Consider the following 16,415-nt stretch of genomic DNA (forward strand, 5'->3'; position numbering starts at 1 on the left):
TTATACATGTTTCAATGCCATTCTCCCAAATCATCCCACCCTCTCCCTCTCAGACAGAGTCCAAAAGACTGTTCTATACATCAGTGTCTCTTTTGCTGTCTCGTATACAGGGTTATTGTTACCATCTTTCTAAATTCCATATATATGCGTTAGTATACTGTATTGGTGTTTTTCTTTCTGGCTTACTTCGCTCTGTGTAATAGGCTCCAGTTTCATCCACCTCATTAGAACTGATTCAAATGTATTCTTTTTAATGGCTGAGTAATATGCTGAGCCTTATTCTTTCTAGCAACGACTATTGTAGGGTATTGTAGATATCTGCAATAATTTTTAACTAAGGGACGTTAGTCACTCAGTCATGTCTGACTCTTTACAACCCCATGGACTGCACCCCACCAGGCTCCTCTGTCCATGGGATTCTCCAGGCAAGAATACTGGAGTAGGTGAGTGAGTGAGTGAAGTCGCTCAGTCGTGTCTGACTCTTTGAGACCCCATAGACTATAGCCTACCGGGCTCCTCCATCTATGGGATTTTCCAGGCAAGAATGCTGGAGTGGGTAGCCATCCCTTTTCCAGAGGATCTTTCCAACCCAGGGATCGAGCTTGATCTCCTGCATTGTGGGCAGATCCTTTACTGTCTGAGCCACCAGGGAAGCCCTTTTAAAGAACAATCTTCCATAAACATTGTTAATAAATGAATTTTCAATAAAACTTTACTTTTTACATTTAATAACTTATTTTGTAAAATATTTAGTGTTACATCGTTCTAATAAAATATGTATTACTAAAATTTTTAATGACAATCTAGATTATATTGTCACATGAAGTTTTTAAAAGGTAATTTTAACTTTTATACCTAGTTTTGTTTCAGAAAAGTATGATAGGCTGATGAATTTTTAAAAAATATTTCAAGCATAATATATAACATTTTGGCATATTCCTGTGGGAAAACAGAACAAGAACATGAGATCTAGTGAAAAAAAGGAAATCCTATAAAATTTCAGACTATAATAGAAGAGTTTGTTTAGGTACTTTTGATATGGATGATGGCAAATATCAAATCATTACACTGGATACATTTTTATAAAGTGATTTCAAATTTTTATCTTAAAATTTATACTATTTGCAATATCTACACCTGAATTTTTTCCTCTAAAACTATTTGCAATTATAATTAAAGCAATTTAGAAGCTACTTAAAATATGTGAGAGCATACATAAAAGATGGTTTTAAAGCTTTCATTTTGTTCTACTCAAAGATAAAAGCTTAAAGACCATTGCTCTACAAAAATTCCCCCCATGATATATGACTTATTACTAATAGAAAAAGCAATAAACCAATGCATTTAAGAGCTTAAGTTCTGGAATAAAACAGGTTTATGTTCCAACCTTAGCTTCTGTTGTTTGCTTTTTAATCTTAGACAGTTTGCTTAAACTCTCTAAACTGCTTTATCCAAATCTACATAATAGAGATTATGAAGATATCTAATTTGTAGAATCATTCTGAAGGTTACATGAAAATAATCATGTTAAGCTTTTAGAAAAATCCCTGCACATGTTAAGAACCATGTATATACAATCTTGGGCTTCTCAGGTTGCGCTCGTTGTAAAGAATCCACCTGCCAATGCAGGAGAAGCAAGAAATGTGGATTTGATCCCTGGATCAGGAAGATCCCCTGGAGAAGAAACGGCAACCCACTCCAGTATTCTTTCCTGGAAAATCCCATAGACAGAGGAACCTGGTGGGCTACAGTCCATGGTCCTCAAAGAGTCAGACATGACTGAGCAACTGAGCACACACACACATACACAGTCATAAAAGTTGTCATACACGAGCAAAGTCAGAGGGGAGAAAGAAGTGTGTGCTCTTGGGCTAAGCTTCCGGAGGTAGCTGGGCTTGATACTGTCTCTGAGAATGAATATAAAAGCTCAAAAGGAGGAGACAAAAACATCAGCTAAAGGGGCAGAGATACTGTCACCCACAAATGTAGGAGAAAACAAAGCATTGAACTCAAAAGTCAAGAGCTGCACTTTAAAAATGGAGCTGACAACGAAATAATCCTAATTGTTTGAAAGGAAGCTAGTTTCCCTCTGCCTCCTATTGTCTGCACTGTTTCTATCCTACCTTTTAAAATAAAATTATAACCTCACAGTTTCTGTTTTCCTGATAAGGCTAAATTTTGAAATTCAATATGTCCTTGGCATTTTCCTTTAGCTTGGTTCTGATTTACAGTTTAACTCTGTTCCTCCCTCTTTGTTTGATTTTAAATCTGAGTTCTATTTTTGTTTTGTGTTTTCCCTGAATGGACACTGAAATGATATCATACTTCACCTATTCCCTGGTAATGTATGGGAGAGAACACAGAATATCAAGAGCTCAGATATTGCCGTCTAACTGATATGGGTTAAAATACCAACTCTGCTACTACCTATGCAAGCTTGGAAAACTCAGGACTTTTCTAAGCTTCATTTTTCTCTTCTTTCCAGTAGGGATAATTTCTAATCAGTAGAGCTACTGCAAAGACTGAAGGACTTATGTCACAGAAAGCATTTAGCTCAATTAATATACAGAAAAAAATAACTCTTATCATAATTATTATTCCTGGTGCAATGAATAGAGCTGTTTAATGGAGTCCTGATTAACTTGGAAATATTTTGCAAAATGAAACACATTACCCGAAGTCCTCCAGACTGTCAAAGATGAATTGTAATGTCAGTGGTCACAAGTTTTAATTTTTCTCTGGAATCAGAAATAAAAAAAGTAACCACCAGAACTAGAGGGCAAGAGGACACATAACAGCTGGAAAGATCTGTTTTTAAGTGCTGGTACAGACTGAAGTGAGAGTGACTATGCTGATTATTACAAAAAGATCTTATTACTTTTTAGGATCTAAAGGAGGAATAGTAGGCAGAAGCAACAGGATGGAACACAGACTGGCTTAGCCAATTCCATCTGGCTAATCAGTCCATTGTGACCAGATTAATACCATTCAACTCTACAAAGATTTACTAAATGCTCACTGGGTATCTAGAATATGAACAATCCCAATACAGAATGCATTTTATGATTGACTTTATTGTTTTGAATCAGGCAATTATTTTTCAAGTGCAGTTGTAAACCAAATGAGAAACTCACTTAGATTTTCAATCATTAAAACAAACTACTTTCCCCCCCCCCCCAATTTTCTTTTTGCCAACAGGATTTGCTGATCCACTTACTGGGATAGCAGATGCCTCTCAAAGCAGTATGCACAATGCCTTGCACATCTACATGAACGGAACGATGTCTCAGGTACCAGGATCTGCCAATGATCCCATCTTCCTTCTTCATCACGCGTTTGTTGACAGGTTGGTTGGCACTTCATAAATTACGTGCTTATTGGTTTTAAATGTAGTGGATGTCAAGAAGATGTACAAAAAGCCAACAGGTCCATAAAAAGATGCTCAGCATCACTAGTCATTGCTGCTGCTGCTGCTAAGTCGCTTCAGTCGTGTCCGACTCTGTGCGACCCCATAGACAGCAGTCCACCAGGCTCTGCCATCCCTGGGATTCTCCAGGCAAGAACACTGGAGTGGGTTGCCATTTCCTTCTCCACTGCATGAAAGTGAAAAGTGAAAGTGAAGTCGCTCAGTCGCGACCGACTCGTGGTGACCCCACGGACTGTAGCCCACCAGGCTCCTCCATCCATGGGATTTTCTAGGCAAGAGTACTGGAGTGGCTTGCCATTGCCTTCATCACTAGTCATTAGAGAAATGCAAATTAAAACCAAAATGAAACAGTACTTCTTGCTTGTTAGAATGGCCATCAACAAAAAACGAGAGATAGACACTGGCCTGGATGTGGAGAAAGGGGAATCCTTGTGCAGTGTTGGTGAAATTTGTAAATTGATATAGCCATTATGGAAAATGCTATGGAGGATCCTCAAAAAATTAAAAGTACAACCGCCATATGATCCAGCAGTCCCAATTCTGGGAACGTATCCAAAGAAAACAAAACACTTAACTCGAAAAAAGCACTCCTACCTTCATAGCAGCATTATTTACAATAACCAGCATGTGGACACAACATAAGGGTCTATCAATGGACGAGTGGTTGAAGAAGTTGTTACCATCTCCACCTCACTCATGTTCCCAAGAACATGGATATAGTATCAAATAAGTAAGTGGAAGATTATTAAGCAGATTTTATTGTTTTCTTGGCAACTTTAATATTATAATAGAATTAAGTAATATCCCATATCAAGTTTTATTCAGAGATCAATTTTCAAGAAAGTATATAAGTACCAAAATTATGATAGCAAATAACATCAAAACCACCAAACCTAGACATCAAGGCAGAAGGAAGAGTGTTGGGAATAATATCCTACCAGAACAGATTAAACTCTGTTTGCTGTTGTTGTTCAGTCACTCAGTCTTGTATGACTCTTTGCAACCCGATGGACTGCAGCATGCCAGGCTTCCTTGTCCTTCACTGTCTCTGGGAGTTTGCTCAAACTCATGTCCATTGAGTCAATGATGCCTCTCACCATCTCATCCTGATTACTGAGTCATTTTTATGTCATATTATCTTTGTGAATTTTTGGCATTTTTTTGATCTTTGGTGCCATCCTGTGAACTTTAAAGAAACCTAAATTTCCTAGATCTCTTGATGCCCCAGGCAAGAAACATGCAAACTATGGCTTTTAGGCCATATCTGTCCCTTACCTTATTCATAAATAAGATGTAATTGGAACACAACCACACTCATTCATCTACATATTGTCTATGGCTGTTTTCGTGCTAAAATGGCAGAGTTGAAACAAGACTATATGGCCCACAAAGTAGAAAAGATCTAGTTTCTGGTCATTTACAAAAAAACACATTTCTTGACTCCTGCCAACCACCGAATTCCATATTTATAAGCCAGGTGAGAGAAAATGATTGATCTTTATCTAGCCCTCCTTGATCTATATTTATAGAAAATACTATAATTTAATTCAACGTTTAGAGGCATGTTTAAGGGAGGTAAAGCTATTAGGAAGATATACAACATTTAGAAGCCTCTCCCACCTATGAAAACTAAAATTTTCTTCTTTCTTAGAATTATTTGTTAATCCTATCTTATGGCTTCTCAGTTGTGTCCAACTCTTTGTGACCCCATGGACTGCAGCATGCCAGGCTTCCCTGTCCTTCCCCATCTCCTACAATTTGCTCAAACTCATGTCCATTGAAACAGTGATGTCATCCAATCATCTCCTCTGAAAAGCATCTTTACGAAGAAAGATAGAGACCTGTGGATTGCTGCAACATCTGAGCCGTCCTCTTAGTTCTCGGCATACAGAGATGCATTTTCCAATCAGATGGTCTATTTACTACTGTTCAATTATTCACAAACATATTTGTTGAATGCCTACTGTGTGCTGAATACCTTTGCCTGAATGTCCCACACTCATTACTGCTGTTATGCATTGCTTTTACCAGTCTCCAAATCTGGAATGTCTTTTCCATGACTAAACTATTTTCTATGCAGTCTTCAAGACTATTTTCAATTTCTGGCTCTTCCATGATGAATGACCAGACCATGACTGTCTAAAACCATTTCTCCCATCCAAAGGCATGTTGGAGCTAGCCGCAAATCACTAGCAAGGTTGAATTATGTACATATTTTCACAACTTTGCATTCGGTGATCTCAAGCATAGCTAGAAACCAGTGTTGGTAGGAGTATTTACATCAGGAAGCTGGCAAATGCTACAAATCAAGGCTTTCACTCAGAGAGCTGGTTGTTAAAATAATGGCCAGCATAATCCTGCTCCTATCTGTTAACTCACATCACTTTCTCTACTTCTTATTTTGAACACATCATTTATATCATTCTTATTGATTGTGTGCTTTTCTTATTGATTGTGCTTTGTCTCTACCACTAATCTCTGAGCCACTATGGCAGGACCCACGTCTGGAATTATATCTGTTGTTTTGTTTTTCCCCACAACATTTTGTCTACTTTGTAATTAGAAGATCTGTAATAAATTTGTATAAAATAAATAAATAATTGAAAAAAATCTTAGCAAGTTACTTTCATCATAGCTACAAAGGAAATTATAGAGAAGTCATTTTAGCTAAAAAATGTTTTTTGCAAGTCTGGTAAAGCACAAATCATCCAAAGCTATAAACTTGCTTCAAGATTTAGCATGTTTCTAGACCATTAGACCTTGTTCTTGGCATTGGCTAAACAGAATAATGAGATAAGATCACTGGCTTAACAAAGCTTAGTCTACTGGGAAATACAAACAAGTAAACAACTGTAGTATATTATAATTCATGTGATCATTACAGCCATTCTTGGAAAACTACATAAAAAGGATGAAACATGAATGGAACCCTGAAGAGCGGCAGGCCTACAAGACAAAAAGGATACTCAGGATCGGGAGAATAACTCTTACCTCATTGAAACCAGGCACAAGCCAGAAACATGAACTGAAGAAGAAAATGGAAACGTAGGATCTAAAACTAGGAAAACATGTCTCAAAGCGCATGTTTAGAGAAAGTGAGACGATTCCAGTAACAAATTAGCTTACCACCAAAACGTACCATTGTTGGGCAAATAAAGACATCAGTTCAGTTCAGCTGCTCAGTCATGTCCGACTCTTTGTGACCCCATGGACTGCAGCACACCAGGCCTCTCTGTCCATCATCAACTCCCGCATCTTACTCAAACTTATGTCCATTGAGTCAGTGATGCCATCCAACCATCTCATCCTCTGTCGTCCCCTTCTCCTCCACCTTCAATCTTTCCCAGCATCAGGGTCTTTTCCAATGAGTCAGTTCTTCAGATCAGGTGGCCAAAGTATTGGAGTTTCAGCTTCAATATCAGTCCTTCCAATGAATAATCAGGACTAACTTCCTTTAGGATGGACTGGCTGGATCTCCTTGCAGTCCAAGCGACTCTCAAGACATAGAGTAATTCCAATTCTTTCCATCACTTTAAGTTAAAAAAAAAAAGAAAGAAAGAAAGAAAAGAAAATCAGAGAATGAGACTTCTGTAGTGGTTCAATGTTTATGAAGCCACCTGCCAATGTAGTTGATACATCCCCGAACAGAGAAGATCCCACATGCCACAGGGCAATTAAGCTGGTGAGCCACAACTGGTGAGCCCGTGAGCTATAACTTCTGAAACCCTTGCATGCTAAAGCCTGTGCTCCACTGCAATGATAAGTCCATGCACAGCAATGAGAGCATAATCCCTTCTTGCTGCAACTAGAGAAAGTCCACAAGAAGCAACAAAGATCCAGCTCAGCCAAAAATTTTAAAAATAATGAATTAATATTTTTTTTTCTAAAAAAGTAGGAGAATGGATCTAATACAGTAATTCTAAAGGATAATATGTATTTAGCTTTTACTGTGTGCTAGACACTGTTCCCAGGTGGCTCAGTCAAAAAGAATCTGCCTGCCTATGCATGAGACTTGGGAGACGCAGGTTCGATTCCTGGATCAGGAAGATCCCCTGGAGGAGGAAATGGCAACCCACTCTGGTATTCTTGTCTGGAAAATTCCATGGACAGAAGAGCCTGGTGGGCTACAGTCCATGGAATTGCAGAAGAATTGTACATGACTTCCGACCGAGCATGCACGCATGTAGGCGCTATTCTAAACTCTTTACAAGTTTTATTTCATTTAATCCACAACAAGTCTGCAATGTTCTAGTATTATCCTTACTTTATATTTTAAAAATGAGAGTTGGAGAAGTTCTGTAATTGTCCCAAGATATATAGCTAATAAGAGAGCAGAACTGAGAGTTAAACAATGCAGTCTTACTAAAGAGCCATGTTCTTAACCACAGTGGAGAATTCTTGAAAAGTCCAAAGATGAGTTTTACTTTTGACTACTCTTCAGTTCAGTTCAGTTGCTCATTCGTATCCGACTCTGCGACACCATGGACTGCAGCATGCCAGACCTCCCTGTCCATCACCAATTCCTGGAGTTTCCTCAAATTCATGTGCATCAAGTCGGGGATGCCATCCAACCATCTCATCCTCTGTTGTCCCCTTCTCCTCCTGCCTTCAATCTTGCCCAGCATCAGGGTCTTTTCCAATGAGTCAGTTATTCGCATCATGTGGCCATAGTATTGGAGTTTCATCTTCAATATCAGTCTTTCCAATGAATATTCAGGACTGATTTCCTTTAGGATGGACTGGTTGGGTCTCCTTGCAGTCCAAGGGACTCTCAAAAGTCTTCTCCAACACCACTGTTCAAAAGCATCAATTCTTCGGCACTCAGCTTTCTTTGTAGTCCAACGCTCACATCCATATATGACTACTGGAAAAAGCCTTGACTAGACTTGACTTGATTTGACTACTCTTAGATTGAGGATAAATCATTTTCATTAAAAATTCATTCATTCATCAAACATTTTAAGTTTTTACTGTATTCTAGATACTATGCCAGTAACTGTGCCTTTTTATCTATTGGTATGAATAAAAAGGCCTGACCTCCAGATGCTTTGGTGGTGTTTAGTAGCCAAGTTGTTCCAACTCCTTGCAACCCATGGACTGCAGCATGCCAGGTTTTCTTGTCCTTCACTATCTCCCAGAGTTTACTCAAATTCATGTCCATTGAGTCAGTGATGCTATCCAACTATCTCATCCTCTGTTGCCCCCTTCTCCTCCTGCCCTCAATCATTCCTATCATCAGATCTTTTTCAGTGAGTTGGCTCTTTGCATCAAGTGGCCAAAATATTGAAGCTTCAGCTTCAGCATAATTCCTTTCAATGAATACTCAGGGTTGATTTTTTTAAGATTGACTGGTTTGATCTCCCTGCAGTTCAAGAGACTCTCAAGACTATTCTCCAGTACCACAGTTTGAAAGCTTCAGTTCTTTGGCTCTCAACCTTCTTTATAATCCTTCAAAAAGACAGGAGACAAAAATAAATAGTAATATAACACTTTCACCTGCATCTCCTGCAATGCAAGCAAATTCTTTATGGCTGAACTGCCCGGAAAGCCCATGAAAAAAATGTAAGAGGTATGTGAATCCAGAGAAGGAAGAACTTAACTTTGTCCTGAAAATTAAATGCTTTCTAAAGAAGACTATGCTTAGATTGATTCTTAAAGATGAGGAGAAATTACAGACATGACAGGAAGGTAAGGAAGTGTATGTCATACTAAGGAAACAAAATAGATAAATTGTAAGATAGATGAAAACAAACTGAGGTATTTGGCCAGGCTGGCTGGAGAATAGTTTTCCATGAGCGAATATTGAGAAAGCTAAGGTCAAATTTGGGGAAACTTGCATGTTCTTGATTTCTTTGAAGGACTTCCTTTAAAATTCTATTAAAATATGTTAGTTTTTCTTTAATTTTAAATTAAATCACACATACAACCTAAGGAATAAGCAAATTGAGGAAAATTGCCTAAAGTCTATACTACCATCTAAGTACAATAAATGAATTTTAAATGTTTAGAAAATTTTAAAAAGTAGAGAAAGAAACAAAGTAAGAGAAGTTTCACATAACCATTTTTCTTTGGTATTTCCAGAAAGAAAAATATTTGTCTGATATGCACAAAGTTGTCTTGATTCTATACTTTTCCCTCTATTTAATAATCTGTATCAGGTATATTTCTACATCAGTACATACAGATCTATCTCTTTCTTTTTAAAAGCTTCATAGAATTTCATTTTAAGCCACATATTGGGGGAAAATATTTGTAAAACACACATATGGTAAAAATAGTTATCTAAAATGCACAAAGAATTCTTAAAATTCAACAATAAGAAAATGGTCCCAAGTAAAAAATGGGTCAAAGTCTTAGCAGACGCTTCACCAAAGAAGATATACAATGGCGCACAAACACATAAAAAAGTGTTCCATGTTATATGTCATTGGAGAAATGCAAATTATAACACAGAGATACCACTATACACTTAGAAGAACTGGGAGCATCTGACAATATCAAATGCTGGTGAGGACATGGAGCTGTGAGAACTCTCAGTCATTGCTGGTGGAAACGCAAAATTATGCAAGCCACTTTGGAAGACTGTTTGGTAGCTTCTCATAAACTAAAAATACTCTTACCATAGGATCTAATAAACATGCTTCTTGGTATTTACACGAAGGAGTTGAAAACCTATGTGCACTTAAAATCCTGAACATACATGTGTATAGCAACCTCCAACTTCCAAACTTGGATACAAACAGAAAGTCTTTCAATAGGTGAATGGATAAATAAATGCAGACAATAATATATTATTCAGTGCTAAAAAGAAATGAGCTATCAAGGCATGAAAAGACATGAAGAAACCTAAATGCATATTACTAAGCGAAAGAAGCCAACCTGAAAAGGCTATGTATTGTATGATTCCAACTATAGAACATTCTCAAAAAAAGCAATACAGTGGAGATTATGAAATGATCAGTTGTTGTCAGTGTTAAGAGCAGCAGGAATGAACACAAGTAGAACACATAGGATTTGTAGGGCAGTAGAATTTGTATGATAGCATAATGCTGTATGATAGCAAAATGATGATGGCAGTAGAATTTGTACGATAGCATAATGCTGTATGATAGCAAAATGATGGTTACATCATTATACGTTTGTCCAAACGCATAGAACATATGAGGCCAAGAGTGAACCTAAGGTAACCTATGGACTTTGCTTGCCTGTGGCATGACTTTGCAGGTTCATCAGTTATAGTAAATGCACCACTCTGGTGGGGGATGTTGATGAGGGGGAGGTTATGTGTGTGTGGTGGAGGGAGAGGTATCTGGAAATCTCTGTCTTCCTTTAATTTTGTTGTAAGGCTAAAACTTCTCTTTAAAAAAGGTGTTTAAAAAGAGGTAAGTATGGCTGTAGCCAAGTTAGCACTTTAAATAACTGAAATTATGACTGGTCACAATATACTGTTGTTGCCTAATATCAAGCAATACACCATCAAGACTCATAATCAGAAATGTGACATGGACAGTGAGGCATTGATGAATCTCTAGGAAACTGTCATAAAGCCCAGAAGTTCAAAAAAGTTAATGGCATTGACTTATACCAATTTAACCTAGGTAGCCTGAGTTGGAGAAGGAAATAGCAACCCACTCCAGTATTTTTGCCTAGAGAATCCTGTGGACAGAGGAGCCTGGTGGGCTTCCATCTATGGGGTCGCACAGAGTTGGACACGACTGAAGCTACTTAGCAGTAGCAGCAGCCTGAGTAGCTTCTTATTTGAGAATGTTTCTCATGCAACTCATCAAACATAACTAATAAATGAACCTAAGTATTTCTAGCATCTCTCTTCTTGTAAGGTGAAGCAACAAAACTCTGTTATTTTCTGAGAACCCTCTAAGAAATCACGAAGGTAATTTAAAAGATACTCTACAAGATTTATTTCACATTTTCTATACGGAGGATCTGATTTGAGCAAGGCAAAAATTGAAGGAGGAAACGTGGGCATGAGTAAGTAGGATTATGAATGGCTGAGAAATAATATTTCATTATATTTTTAATCAAAGTGTCAATAAAACTTTTAAAAAGACAGTAACAGGATTTTAAAGAATCTTCATTCTAAGTGAGGAACAAGAAACATTTGCTTTTCTCTCTTAAACAATCAAGATTATAGTAAAGGCTACATAAGTCTCAGAAAATTCTTCTAGTTAGACACAAAATATCTGCTATCTAGAAAGGTTTTTTTTAATCTTTATATTGTAGGCAAAGGTTGTAAGCAGTAAGCCAGTGAGTAAATAAATAAGTAAATAAGTCTGTCAGTAAGTAAACCAAGTCAAAATTGAGACCATTTTAAAGTTTTAAAAAATTTTATAACTTATTTTTCAAACTTAGGTATTATAAATAAAATTCACTTTCCAAAATTTATCCTTCATTAACTCCTTCATATCCTGGAACACAATGGCACTTTAAGACAGATTCTAGGGACTCCACAAGGTCAACACTAATTTCATTATAATATTAAGATGTCATGGCTGATTCATGTCAATGTATGGCAAAACCCACAATATTGTAAAGTAATTAGCCTCCAATTAAAATAAATAAATAAAATTTTAAAAGATGTTATTATCATGCAGTGTTAATCTAGTCACTGTTTAAGTGATTCAATAAAATATTTTAAAAAAATAGAATTTCATTGTATTGGTTGCAACACTCTTTAGTAATCAGATTCAATCCCGGGGTCAGGAAGATCCCCTGGAGAAGGAAATGGCAACCCACTCCAGTACTCTTGCCTGGGAACTCCTGGGAAATCTGGAGAGAGAATCCTGATGGGCTACAACCCATGAGGTTGCAAATGAGTCAGACATGACTTAGTGACTAAACACAACAACAATCACTTATTAACAGGCATTTTGATTGTTTCTTTTTTCTATCTTTTTTTGGTAAAATAATATACATATATTATTTAATATAATATTTATTTATAAAAATTTAAATCATATATATATGATTTTGGACATTTGTAAGCATAGCTAAAGAATAGATTTTTCATATTGGAATTGAAAGGTGAGAGGTTAAATACATTTAAAATTTGTCAATATTTTAAAATTGCCATTCAAAACTGGTTGTGCTACCTATTTACACATTTCCACAAATAAAGTGTGTTGGCCAACCTGTACTCTCATTTACACTATCTATTCTCAAACTTAATAATCTTTTGACTCAAGTGGAAAAATATTTATCTGTATTTTCTGTCTCCTATGTGTGTCTATTTACATTCTTTGCTATGTTATGTTAGGTTAACTTGTCACTTTATTATTGAATTGTACAGGATCCTCATAGTTTCTTAGTTGGTCTTTTTTGTCATTATCTATATGAATATTTTCCACAGTTGTTAATTGTCATTTGGTATGTTTCTTGGTATTCAGAAGTTAATATATGACCTTTTATATAATTTTTCATATTCAATGTTTATAGCTTCAGAGTCTTTAACTCTTTGTTCTTCAGTATTCTTCTTTGTCAAAAGAATGGACTGATCTCAAACTCCTTGGTTCTTTCTCAACTTTACAGTCCTTTGGATAACGTGCCTTTGATGAGATGACAGTAGAATGCATTAGGACAATTACAGGGCTTTAGGCGGGTTTCTTAGTGACATTGTAATCATGCTTTTAGTTAATGATTAATAGGTAACTGGCAAATAGATAAGTCCAATTTATAGTGTAAATTATTTTTCTCTGCTATAAAGATTAAGGTCTGACAAAGGACTCCATTCTGTTCTCAGATCTGTAAAAAAACTTTTCAAAAGAAGAAAGGATTGAAGAGTGATTCTCTTAAAAAAGCAAATAGTTTGGAATGTTGTTTATTCTTTTTCTCTAAGAAGATCAGATTTTGAGTATGCTAAAAACAGAGACACTTGAAACTTTAAAGCAACCTAAGACTACAGCACCCATCAAGCCAAGCTGATGTTTTTAGCTATGGAATCTGGAATGTTTATGCCCATAAATTCCTCCAGAAGGAAGATGAACATTGATGCCTGAGGGTACTCTATGGATAACTGTCAGAGAAACAGAGAGAGCTTTAGAAATACTTCCTTTTCCTTAATACCTCATTACTTAGGAGGGCTCAAGTGGACAAAAACAAGCACATCTCTGCATGCATGCATTCATTCAGCTGTTAATTCAACAAACAATAAGTCCTCTCTCTGTTTTGTGTGCTATATTATATATTAGGCCACCAGGATGCAGCAGTCACTAATATTATTCCTCCCCACCTAATGCCACTGATCCAGATATGTAAAAACTAAGTAACATAAAAGAAAATGTAACTTCTGCAGGGGTAGTGGCTTAATAGGCCGGAATATATGAGAGTGAAGAGAAGAGCATCAAGGAAGTAGAGGCCACAGGATGGTCCTCCTCAACCCCTGGATCTGCAAGACCAAGCAGTCTGCCAAGCGCAGAGCAGAGAGTCATGAATAGTTGTTAGAGTCTACTGTTTGGAATTCATATGACTGATAACTTTATGAAGAATGAGTAAGATTTTGACACGTGAATTTCGATAGTAAAAAATGTCAATTCATGAGAAACAAAACAAGAAAAACTCAGAAACTTCAGGAAATAGGTCATTGTTAATACCCAAATAAAATACTGAAACCACAGCTTAACTCGAGTCTTCTCCATTGCAGGCTATCTCTTTACCATTTGAGCCACTAGGGAAGCCCTAATGTGAGTGCTTCAGTTCAGTTCTCTTCAGTTGCTCAGTCATGTCCAACTCTTTGAGACCCCATGCACTGCAGCACGCCAGGCTTCCCTGTCTATCACCAACTACGGAGCTTGCTTAAACTTGTGTCCATTGAGTCAGTGATGCCATCCAACCATCTCATCTTCTGTCGTCCTCTTCTCCTCCCGCCTTCAATCTTTCCCAGCATCAGAGTCTTTTCCAATGAGTCTTTGCTCATCAGGTGGCCAAAGTATTGGAGTTTCAGCTTCAGCATCAGTCCTTCCAAGGAATATTCAGTGTTGATTTCCTTTAGGATTGACTGGTTGGATCTCCTTGCAGTCCAAAGGACTCTCAAGAGTCTTCTCCAAAACCACAGTTCAAAAGCATCAATTCTTCAGCACTCAGCTTTCTTTATGGTCCAACTCTCACATCCATACATGACTACTGGCAAAGCCATAGCCTTGACTAGATGGACCTTTGTTGGCAAAGTAATGTGTTTGCTTTTTAATATGTTATCTAGGTTGGTCATAGCTTTTCTTCTAAGGAGCAAGCATCTCTTAGTTTCATGGCTGCAGTCACCACCTGCAGTGATTTTGGAGCCCCAAAACATAAAGTCTGTCACTGTTTCCATTGTTCCCCCATCTATTTGCCATGAAGTGATGGGACCAGATACCATAATCTTAGTTTTCTGAGTGTTGAGTTTTAAGCCAACTTTTTCACTCACCTCTTTCACTTTCATCCAGTGGCTCTTTAGCTCTTCTTTGCTTTCTGCCATAAGGGTGGTATCATCTGCATATCTGAAGTCATTGATATTTCTCCTGGAAATCTTGATTTCAGCTTGTGCTTCATCCAGTCCAACATGTTGCATGATGTACTCTGCATATAAGTTAAATAAGCAGGGTGACAATATACAGCCTTGATGTACGCCTTTTCCCATTTGGAACCAGTGTTTTGTTCCATGTCCAGTTCTAACTATTGCCTCTTGACTTGCATACAGATTTCTCAGGAGGCAGGTCAGGTGGTCTGGTATTCCCATCTCTTTCAGAATTTTCCACAGTTTGTTTTGATCCACACAGTCAAAGGCTTTGGTGTAGTCAATAAAGTAGAAGTAGATGTTTTTCTGGCACTCTCTTGCTTTTTCAATGATCCAACAGATGTTGGCAGTTTGATCTCTGGTTCCTCTGCCTTTTTTTAAATCCAGCTTGAACATCTGAAAGTTCACAGTTCATGTGCTGTTAAAGACTGACTTGGAGAATTTTGAGCATTACTTTGCTAGTATGTGAGATAATTGCAATTGTGTGGTAGTTTAAACAGTCTTAGGCATTGCCTTTCTTAGGGACTGAAAAGAAAGCTGAGCTTTTCCAGTTTAATTTGCTGGCATATTGAGTGCGGCACTTTAACAGCATCATCTTTTAGGATTTAGGATGTGAGTGCATGCTACACACCACATGTTCAGGGCATCCATGGACTTACCCATTTAATAGTTACAGCAATCCTACCAATTAAGTGCCATTATTATCCCCATCTTAGGGACGATCGGACTAAAGTACAGGAAGTTTAAGTAACCTGTCAGGATATAAACCCATGTTCTCATCCTGTACTATTTACTGCTTCATAAAGGGTTTGGAGAACAGAAGAAGTATATGTCTATATATAGAGAGAATCTAATATTACCCCAACATAAGAACAGGAGCTAACAGAATAGGTGGTTATCTTGAGCCCTAGTCAAGCAGTGTGGTTACTGCAGCAGGAGGCCAATCAACTAAGCAGAATAGATGGTGAAAAATTTAGCAACCTCAAACTGGACAGGGTGTGGGGCAACAGGGGGAGTGTGAGGGTCGGGGAAGGGTGCAGGGGGCAAGTGGAGGCTAGACAGTGAGGAATGGGAGATGTTAAGCGTAACAAAAACCAGACCAAATATTTGGAATAAAGGTTGCAGTTTAGAGTCCCCAGAAGCTTGAGCCTGCAGTTTTAACTGATTCTTTTTAAAAATTGTATTGAAATATAACTGATTTACAATGTTGTGTTAATTTCAGTTGCACAGCAAAGTGATTTAGTTTTATATATATAAATGAAAAAATATATTTATATGTTATTTTTACATTTTTCTTCATTATGGTTATTACAAGATGTTGAGTGGAGTTCCTTGTGCTATACAATAGGTTCTTATCTATTTTATATACGGTAGTACATATATTTTAAACCCAACTCCTAATTTATTCCTCATCTTCTTTGTCCTTTGATAATCATAAGTTCATTTTTTATGTCTGTGAGTCTGTTTTGTAAATAAATTAAT

At 37.2% G+C, this 16,415-nt stretch overlaps 1 protein-coding gene across 1 annotated transcript in view; it reads left to right on the forward strand.

The window, feature by feature from the left end:
- TYR (tyrosinase) overlaps window positions 1-16,415 on the forward strand; it is a 111,131-nt gene that overhangs the window by 44,013 nt on the left and 50,703 nt on the right. The window contains exon 3 of the mRNA XM_010847208.1: window positions 3,199-3,346. Within this exon, the coding sequence (XP_010845510.1) occupies window positions 3,199-3,346 (148 nt within the window). The remainder of the gene's footprint in view (window positions 1-3,198; window positions 3,347-16,415) is intronic.

Source organism: Bison bison, unplaced genomic scaffold (assembly GCF_000754665.1).
Source record: "Bison bison bison isolate TAMUID 2011002044 unplaced genomic scaffold, Bison_UMD1.0 scf7180017864245, whole genome shotgun sequence".
In the NCBI taxonomy this organism is placed as follows: domain Eukaryota; kingdom Metazoa; phylum Chordata; class Mammalia; order Artiodactyla; family Bovidae; genus Bison; species Bison bison.